Source organism: Zea mays, chromosome 1 (assembly GCF_902167145.1).
Source record: "Zea mays cultivar B73 chromosome 1, Zm-B73-REFERENCE-NAM-5.0, whole genome shotgun sequence".
Lineage (NCBI taxonomy): Eukaryota > Viridiplantae > Streptophyta > Magnoliopsida > Poales > Poaceae > Zea > Zea mays.
The window spans coordinates 286,891,892-286,902,520 of NC_050096.1; the positions used below are offsets into that span (position 1 = coordinate 286,891,892).

The 10,629-nt window shown below is 42.2% G+C and overlaps 1 protein-coding gene across 1 annotated transcript; it reads right to left on the minus strand.

Annotated features, from left to right (window-relative positions):
• Positions 1-266: 266 nt before the first annotated feature.
• Positions 267-10,007, minus strand: LOC103644055 (mitogen-activated protein kinase kinase kinase 5). Its single transcript, XM_008667251.4, has 11 exons — positions 9,097-10,007; positions 6,217-6,858; positions 6,048-6,135; positions 5,040-5,102; positions 4,795-4,958; positions 4,348-4,423; positions 3,725-3,784; positions 1,958-2,077; positions 1,213-1,422; positions 1,044-1,120; positions 267-926 (listed from the first exon to the last, which is right to left on the minus strand). Exons 1-11 carry the CDS (start codon positions 9,636-9,638, stop codon positions 701-703), a joined length of 2,268 nt encoding a protein of 755 aa, XP_008665473.1. The 5' UTR covers positions 9,639-10,007; the 3' UTR covers positions 267-700.
• Positions 10,008-10,629: the final 622 nt, after the last annotated feature.

Sequence of the window (10,629 nt, forward strand, 5' to 3'; positions counted from 1 at the left end):
AAATATATGACACCTTTAACTTTTTTAAAAAAAACTTTAATCATTCATCTTATTTAAAATATAAAATTTTAAGTTAAACACAAACTACTTAAATAAAACAAATCATAAAAAAAGTAAATAAGACGAATGTCAAAGGTGAGTGCTGAAAGTTAATAACTCATTATTTTTTAAATAAAACCAGTGATGAAAGTTTTTTAAAAAAGTCATATGGTGAAAGTTTTTTAAAAAGGTCATATATTTATTAACGGAGGGAGTACATGGATCTGCGATCTCAATCCCCTTTTGCCAATTGACGTGCATTATTACCTTCCCCAAAAAAATCAATAATGATTACATCAAGTATGATCATTACACAGCATCAACAACACGCTACAGCTACAACCCTAATGTCCTATTTGTCGGCACAATCTTGACCATTAGTTTCACCTACAGCTACACCCTAATAAAAATATGTTACATGGGCAATCCAATCAGTTTCCCAGAAATCAAACGATACAACAGATTTCACAAAGCTCCCTCATTTAGCAGCATTTCCCTGTGATCATATCGCGGTGATCTCTTTACATGGAAATTATTTTTACACGACCCAGAAAATTGTTAGCTATTACTGGCAGTACAAGGGTCAGACGCTAGGGACGGATACACTTGCGCTGTTTATGTGGACTTTGCCCAGATGTTGTGATAGGTGGCATGCTGTTATTCAATGCGAAACCAAATTTATTGCTTCCTTCCCGTTAGGCTTTGGCAAAGGACTAGGCTGATGGTATGGGACTGAAAAATGCATACTGTTCGGTGTATGTGCTGCAGAGCCAGAACTGGAGGCCGAACTCAAAGGTGGAGGTGACAAACTATTGGTTCCCAAGTTGGGTAGGGGTGTCATCAACCGATAAGCCAATGACTCTGACGACCGAGCACTGCTTGTTTCACTATCAGAATGAAGAATAGCAGGGTTAATACTCAAAAAGTCCCAAATAACGTGAACATTTTCGTCACCAGATTTACAAATCAACAAAAAAACAGACCAATGCAACAGATGTACTCACCCATTTGCATGTTTCCCTCTCATATATGAATCACTTTTCCAGGGTACTTTATCTCTTGCACTGCTGTGCACAGTATCCTGACACCAACAAGCCAATTATACATATGCATAAAGCTTTAAGTTGAAACTTTGGATATCACATGTCATAAGGAGAAAGTCAGAAAGCTTACTGGAGATTTAATTCCCGAAAATGAATGTACAACGCTATGTGGGCTGTAGTGGTTCAAAGTTTGGATAAATGGGTGTTCGAGCAACTTGTTTGCTGTTGGTCGCTCAGTAGGGTTTCTCTTGAAGCAGCATCTCAGAAAATCCTTCCCTTCAGGGGACAGGTTATCTGGAATTGGTGGGTCCGTGCGCAACACCTTAAACATTGCAGCCGGCTGTAGCACCACAAAATATAGTTCATGGTTAGAATCCAAAGAAAAAAATCAAAAAAGAACAGCTGCCTACACCAAAACACATCCCCTCGGCTGAAAACATTAAGGATCCAAATACAACATTTTTTCCACTCCACTGATCACAAACCACACTCCACAAATGAAAAAGTTACTTATCTCATATGACTATTAGACAGGTGATCGCGAATGCACAAATCAAGATGCATTATTTGTTTCTTATTCACAACTTGATTAGCCAAGGTGCTATGTAAGGGGGTGTTCGAATGCACTAAAATTAATAGTTAGTGGCTAAAATTAGTTGAAACATCCAAACACTCTAGCTAATAGTTCAGCTATTAGCTATTTTTGGTAAAGTAGTTAATAGTTAGCTAGTCATTTGTTAGCTAGCTAATCCAACTAATAATTTTTAGCTAGCTAACTATTAGTTCTAGTTCATTCAAACACCCCCTAAGTCATGTTATCATCATTTATCAGATGAACGTAAGGTAAAAAAAGATGTGCAGTTCTGATTACATACCCCTTCAAGACCACTCCAAGGTGGCTTTCCTGTAAACATCTCAATGATTGTGCAGCCAAGGCTCCAAATATCAACAGCAAGATCATAACCTGCACTTTTATCGAGTGTAGCCCGAACAACCTGTAACATAAAAATGTTGTGACTACGCTCTAATATTACAAGGCGACACAGTATATAATGTGGAACCCGGGAAACAGATGTCAAGCTCTGCATATCATCACATAAATATATCCTACCTTGGCAACATTGAATGGTGATTTTGAGAGGAATTGATTATTTCATTCTTTGTCTCAAAGAAAACTAATATCATTACAAGTTTCATTAGATACAGCCATCCCGTTAAGTTTGATTAATACAACCATCTCGTTTAAGCATCAAGAACATCTGTATAATCACCTTAATTTATGCAGATGTTAAAAGAGTCCAAAAAATTGATTATAATATCTGTAGGGCTGGAAGCGGTGCATTTGAGCGTTTCTGCTGGCTGTTGTGTCAAAGTCAAAGCTGCTGTGGCCCCCATGTAATCAAGAGTGCATTGAGGTGGAAGACTAGAAACTCCTCCAGGGACATAAGATTTTTCCATGGTTATAGCTAAGCAATAAAAGTCCACTCGAACAATTTTATTAATCAAACTTTGACATACAAAAGGGGGGAGGGGGGGAGGCTCTTCAGTCAGGTCAACAGCTGGCAGCACTTGCAGCAGCACAGAATTTTTTCCTAATTGTTTCTACAGAAATAGGTTTTCATTCATACAAGCAACTTAGCCCTTTAAGTGGGCCTATTTCCTGGTCCAGTTTCTACAAAGGAAGAAGAGCCATGAAACTCCAGTACAAAATGAGATGATCAAGCCATAATCTTGGAGCTGCAAGAGCATTCAATAACATCTGAAACTTAACTAGCAGGACGGTGAATGGATATCTGATCTAGTGGGTTTTGGGCTGTGAGCGGGTTTTTGTACTCGGATGTCTTGGAGCTGCAAGAGCATTCAATAACATCTCAGCATGTTGTGCTTCTTTCTCTATCTAAATGCACTGACACACAGCTCCCTGCCCGGTTCAAGAAAAAAGGAGGATGAACGGCTCCAGCGCAAACTAGCTCAGAAGAATTGAAGCATGAAGGCTTATCCTGGCCCCAACCTTGCAAGATGGAGGAGCAGGAGCATGGCCCAAAACTGCATATCAGTCTTTCACCGATATATGGATGAACTAAATAGTCCCCCATCTGGAACCACAATGCGTTGAGCTTAAAGCATGGTAAAAAATAAAAGACACAACACACCTTTAGATTTTCTTTATTCTGATTCACAGCAGACAGTAGAAAGGGATGGAGCACTGTGATGCATAGTGCATAGTTGGGCTCATGGACTGTGGGGCCATCTCTAGATGATGGGCTGATTTGGGTTGTGTATCATGTGCTTGTTTTTGTACATTTTGTTAGTTGTTACTATTTGTTTTTAATAAAATGAATGCAGCTCTCCTGTGTTGATTGGGGAAAGGCATTCAACTCTCTAAAAGGAGGTTCTTGTCCACTACAAGATTAACAAGTTCTTTTGGGGGGGGGGGGGGGGGGGGGGGGGCAACAAGGCATTGGAGTCTCTAAAAAAGGTCCTTGACCACCTGCTAGATTAACATATCCTTTTTTAGCAACACTTCATATTCTGAATAATGCATACAAAAGTGATTAGGCATTTACATCACATTGGGATAATAAGCTTCATTACAGTCAGAGGAGAAGAAATGATGAAATTAACATGATGAAAGTTCATACCTCAGGAGCCATCCAGTATGGTGTTCCCTTCAATGAAAGATTAGGAGCTGCAGTACTCAACTGAAAATTGAAGAAAGTGTGCAACAAAGATTAACTACAAAGGAAACGATGAGGATTACAAACAATATATGTCAACAAGACAAAAATAAATGCTATATTGATCTGCAGCATTAGGTTACAGTTTTTAAAATAAAGGCATCCACATGAATTGTATGAATCAGGTAGAAAATTGTTGTGTTGAACTACAGAAATTCATAGTTTCATGCTATAGATAACAGGTTTTAATGTAGGAGCATCTATGTAGAAATGTACAAATACAAGGTAGAATTTTTGTATAACATATCTTTGGTGGAATAAGGTAGGGTCTCAAATTCAACAAATTGAACACTGTAGTCTGTTCATATTCAAACATATAGAATTTGATTCAAGAATTATGATCCTAAACCGAAGCACCTAAATCATACATGATCAACAGCATATGGTACATACTATTGTTATCTTGAACACGGTAGTAATAAGCTTAATGTCATGTGGTTGACAAACCAAATGACGGGGGTACTGACTACTGGTTAATTGTGTGTGATATCGGATAACAGAAAACTATAGGGAAATTTTGGACTCACATGCTTTGCCATTCCGAAGTCAGCCAATTTCACTACACCGTTAATATCAACTAACAAATTTGCCCCTTTGATATCCCTGCAAGAGCAGAACTATTTACATACATCTGAACATTTTCAGCATAATGCAAGAACTCGGGCTGGAGGTGGGGGGAGTCGGCCCGCAGGTCACAGTGCCATCGTAGCCCATGTGAGAATGACCGCGACCAAGGCGAAGCCTTAGACCTGTGCTTTATCATGGGACCAACAAGGAGGGGGGTGCAAGAACTTTGAAAATGAAAAAAAATCAGCAAAAGCAATTGCCCAAAAGAAAACAGGATGGTGTACTACCTACATTTTGGGGGGGGGGGGGGGGGGCAAGATATTAATTTTGTAGGTTAAAATTTAAATTTAAATAGTAGGTAAGTTAAGATATTATTGGCTAGAATTTCAAAACGAGGAAATAATTACCTATGCATAATCTTTTGGCTATGTAAAAAAGCAAGACCCTTGAGAATATGACGTGTGAAGTTACGGATGACTGCTTCTGTCAGCGATCCACAGTGTTGATGAACATACTTATGGATTGAACCAGGATGAACATACTCCAGGTATATGTAGAATCTATCTTCGATCTGCAAGATTTGAATAAACAACCATTACAAAGCACTGGAAAGTAAGTACTAAGGCTACTTAAGTGACAAAGGAGAACTTACAGTTTCACTGCCATAGTACTGCACAATATTTTCATGCTTAAATTGACTAAGAAACTTAATTTCCTGAAAGAAAAGTGAGAACAAATCAACAGAAGTGCATACATGCATAATCTTTATGCAGAAGAAGATAGTACTGAGCCACAATTAATTTAACATTGTCCAATCAGTTCTGAAATTGGTCTGAACTTGAGAAACATATAGTATGTAAGCAGGGTTCAAAATTTCACCGAAATTTTGTGAATTTTGGTAGTGGCCGAGAAAAATCATAAATTTAGTAAGACACTAATACATGTGCTACATAACCCTAGATTCATATTTTCTATTGTTTACGTTGCAGATTTTTCTACTCAATAGATGTGTAGTCATAAACCATGCTAATATTAGTTTAGATAATTAGATCTAATTTTTTTTTAAAAAAAACTCAACCTGCAGGGGGTAAGACAGCCCCCGAGTATTTATTTAAGAAGACATTCTCACACATGTCAAGAAAACCCTCGAACCTCTGGCCAACCCATACACAGCGACATCGAAGCCCATGTGAGAACGACCGTGACCGGGGCCGAGCCTTAGACCTGTGCTTTGGCGTGGGACAGATGAGGGGATTTTTTTAACCATGGCCCGAAATTCGCTCCCACAGAGAGTCGAGCCCAGGACTGAGGAGTGTTATTCAGACCACCTAACCAACTCAGCTAGAGGCCCTTTCGCATATCTAATTTTTTTAGAATACACATGCTTCATGTGCAAGTCTTTAAACAAATCGGCAAAAAACCAGCTGAATTTCAGTAATTTCAGGAGTGGCCAAAACTTTTTTAATACCAAGATTGAAAACCCTGTATGTAACTCAAAGGGGGTACAAAAAGAATGCAAACCAAATACAACATAGGGAAAATTTCACTTAACCGTGAAGATCTGAAAGCAAATTTTGGTGGGGAACAATCACATAGTTCAATTGTAGTGATACCATATTACCATTAGTGCGGAATAAACAGCAATGAAATAAAACCATACCTGTTCCAATTGCTTCAGAGACTCGACTGATTTAGCATCATCTGGAATTATATTCACCTCTTTCATGGCACAAAGAGCTCCAGTGTGCCTTTATGTACGTGAATAAGAACAAAAATCAGAATCTAAAATGAAGGAATAATCACGATGCCAAAAAATTGCGCTGATATACCTATTGGTGGCCTCATACACGCATCCAAAGGTGCCACTACCCAAGAGTTTTCCTTTCTGCCATTGACCAGCCACCGAAGGCATCTCAGCTTTTGGAACTAACTGGTGGCTAGCATTTGTCTGCTTTGGGCTTACAGAAGCAGGAGGGAGCGGTAATGGGTGAAAACTAGCACTTCCATTGCCATCAGGGCGAGAAACATGGTTCTCCGGGAACAACTTTGGATGCATTGGTGATGGAGGTGCACTTGGGTTTCTTGATTTTAAAACTGGACTTCTCAGTGGACTAGAGAGAGGAGAACGCTCCTGACCACCTGCAAACTTGTCAGGTGAATCACAAGGAGGTGAAGATCCCATCGCATCAGAAGACCAGAGAGACCGTGCTGACCATACATTGGTATCTTGGATAGAGATTGCAGCAGATGAGAAATCTACATTACTCAGTCTTCGAGGACTTTGTACAGGGCTTGAAAACCCACTGCTTGGAGCACTTTTAGCAGGAATGTTCAATCTGAAGTTCAAAGTTTCATCACAGTTCTTATCCTGGAACTTCTCTTTAAAAGCCTTTCTCCGCTGACAACAGGTAGTCCCATTTAACCGAAAGTCGTTGTGCTCATGAGCCTTTGGTAGAGTTTGGACCGCCACTCTGATATAATAGGCAAACCACAAATGAACATCAGGATCATCAATCAGAATTGAAGTGCTTCAAGGGAACACAAAACATATTCAAAAAATGAAAATAGTATAAGCAATGAGTAATGCAGAGCTCATATATTCAAAAAAAAGCATTAAGTGATAGATATCTTCACTGTTTCTTGTACAACTTTTAACAGCAATACTAAACTAGATTATTTCAACAGTAGCTTAAACTTGTTGGGTCTTTATGTTTCAGCTTAGAAGCTTCATAGAAGTCCAATTCAACCAAGTGAAATTGTGGTACAGCACTTAAATAAACAAGGTCACTTGTTTATTAAAACAGCACACCCTAGCTAACTTATTTTTATCATGTCAATTAGTCAGTATCTAGTAAATTCACTAAGAGTTAAAAGATCATGTGCAAATTTTAAGGAATGTTATATGCAAATCAATAATGAAAACCTCACGTGCAAAAAAACATGACAACTCAATATACATAACAAATAAAATTTTATGACGCCATCCTAATCCTAATATGACCTGATGTCATGATCTCCACAGAAACCCTTAGCTAGTAACACACTGCAAGTAACTCGAGTTACTAAATCACAGTTCATCCCGTGTATATGTAATTATGTATATCTGAAAGCTCCAATCCCTGAACCATGGTAACCATATATTTAAAATCACCGTAATCTGCAGCAAAATCAACATACTCTGCAGCAAAGGATACATCGCTGAACCAAATGCACCACAAAAATGTTGCCATTCTCTGCCAGATACTCTACCTTTTTAAGTGTTTAACGCCTCAATGATGACAAAATACAAGTAATGGTGTCATAACCTGACTCTGAAATTAACGATGCAAGCGGCGTGGCCCTGCCCGCAACCCCGCTTAACCTGAACTACAAAGAAGACCTGACAATTGTGGGTAACCTGCTTTATCTCGTCGGTTGAGGGAGGCCGACCTGCTAACGTATGTGGACAGCCTGCACCACCCGCTAAATCCTGCACATTGTTTTCAGATCGTCCGACTAATCGTGATTAGTCGCGATTAGTCGGGCTGATCAGTACTCAGTGCTCGATAAGGGGGTCGATTCGATCAGGTGATCTGATCGTCCATATCGTCCGACTAGTCGGCGATATGTAGCGATTAGTCGTCTGGTTAGCGTTCAGTTGCGTTAATTACTCAGGGTTCAGACTTCAGTTCATATTGCTGTTCGGTTCAGACTTCAGTTCACAGTTTCATATAGACTTGTTGCTGGAGATGTACTGCTGTTTTGGACTATTTATACTGCTGCCTTGTATATACTTGTGCTTGTCCTGAGAAAGTCTCTATACTATATAAGTATATATCTATATACAGTGTTATATATGTATATATCTATATATATGTCCTGGAAATGCACAGGACAACCAGGGGGGGCGATTAAGGTCGATCAGGGGCGACTAATCGTCTGATCGCCCAGTGGCATCGATCAGACGATCAGGCGATCTGAAAACAATGATCCTGCATATGCCTGCAAAAAGAAATGCTACATAGAGCGCCACCATTGTCTCTCTGTCCGTTTTTGCTGCCGCCATCTCTCGTTCCGTCGGCGTAGTGGAGGACCGGCAACCGCCTCCTCTCTGTCTGTCATTGCTGCTGCTACTCTCACTTGGCCGATGCAGGAGAGGAGAAGGTGGAGGAAGGCAAGGATTGGAGAGTAGAAAGCTACGACAGCGGTGTCATGCTCGATCTACCTCAGCGTGATGGTAGTCACTAGTCAGTACCGACGAGAGGTCCATGTCCACTTTAGGACTGCAGTGACTGGAGACTCGATGAGCAGAACAACCTTCAGTTCTACCAACATTTGTTTTTTTAATCCTTGCAAAGGATGTGCTCAGATGATTACTGATTACCCAGTTTACATCTTTGCACCAAAGACAAGCGGGCTCTGCTAGTGCTAGGCTTTGCAGGCTCCACCGCCAAGCCTGAAGAAGCATGCAGGCTAGTATTCACCCCAATCCACGTGTATGGAGGTGGATTGGGGTGTAAATACATGTAGATTGGGGTGAATAGAGTATCCAAACAAAGCAGGTGAGTTGCGGCCAGCTGCCTGTCCACAGCCCGCCCCACTTGCATCCCTATCTGGAAATCCTCGAGCTGTGAGGGTGACATCCTTGCAGACAATATAATCTACTTGAATAATAACGGCAACAAAACATAGCATTAACATAGCATTAACTAGGAGTACGAATTAATCACCTCCGTGCGAGTAACGGCGTCATCCTTTGGCTCCCAGTCTCTAAAACACCGGGAGCGTCCGCTGCAGGCCCTTTCCCCTCCCCGTCGAGCATCCTTGGCACCGGTGGCGGAAGCGGCCTCCCCGGCCCGCGGCACGGCGATTCCCCCTCGCCTGGAAGGGGCAGCGGATGCGGCAGCAGCACGGGGGTCGACGAGGATCTCGCCGGCGCCACCTCCATGTTGCTCGGAGACCACGAGATCGGCGCGGAGCTCACTGTCTCAAGCGCAAACCCCGCCGCCGCGTCCCTCCTCGCCGGAGAGTCCACGCCGAGCGCGGAGACCCCGACCTCGAGGTCATCGACGACGTAGCGCATCCGCCGCGCTCTGATCAGCCGCGGCTGCGGATCGTTGCTGGCCCCGCTGCCATCGCGGCGTGAGCTAGGGCCGCTACCCCAACCGCCGATGAGACGGGGGGTGGAGGCGCGGGCGGGGGAAGCGGGGGTCGATGCTGAGGATGAGGAGGCGGGGCAGGAGGGGGAGGAGGAGCGCTTCCACCAGCGCATCGGGACGAGGGCTTATGGGTAGAAGAGCGAAACCCTAGTGATCATGAAGTGGCCGAGATGGCGTCGCGGATGGAGGGGATCGCAGGGAGGGGAGACGACGACCTCCCCCCGCCATTTTGGCTTTTTTTTTTTTAGTTACTCACTGGTCTCGGGGGTCGGGGTTGGTTGGTTGTTTTCTGGGAGATCAGCTCCCGTCTGGTGGCTATCGGCGCCTCGGCGGCCACGCGGCTTTGGGGGAAAGAAAGTCCAGCGAGTCAATGCCCCTCCGATGCACACACATCACGTAGTGTGCACTGTACATGCACTGTACACGCCTACACGCTTTCCTTCCTGTTTCGTGGTCTCTATGCAGCTTTTCCCTTCAGCCTCGTTTTTGTTGGTGTTTTTGTTGGCTCTTATATCAACTTCTGTTTTCACTGCATCCACTTAATTTCAATCGAGTCAAAATAAAAAAATCGAAGATAATTCTTCATCGAAAGAATCCAAGAAGGGAGAGTAAAATAATACGAGAATAGACTAGAATAGATTATAGTGAAAGAAAAAAGGAAAAGGAAAAAATCTACAAATCTTTTATGCTTAAAAAAGGTGTGAGATGCTTCAGTCGAGATCCTTAAAAAAACATCAAAAATTTTCTAAGAATAAAAAAATAGTATAAATAGAAAATGTGCGATATATTGTGAATAGCTTCGTGTAAAAAAGTCTAATTTTCTTATGTTCTAAGTCTTAAAAGACGCTCTAGTTTGGAGCTCTCTCTACACTCGATGGAGATTTTGCCCACTTCGTGTTCAACGTGTGGTGGTGTATACGGACTCTCGCACCCGAAATCCCCATTCGACTTAGCGGAAAGCAAGCGTCGTGTCCGCCTTCCATTTTGTCACTGTGCCAGCACATGTAGGGCTGCATATCGAGCCAGCTCGACTCGGCTCGGCTCGTTAAGGTAGCGAGCCACAGAGTCAGCTCGGCTCGGCTCGTTTACGAACTCGAGTTGGCT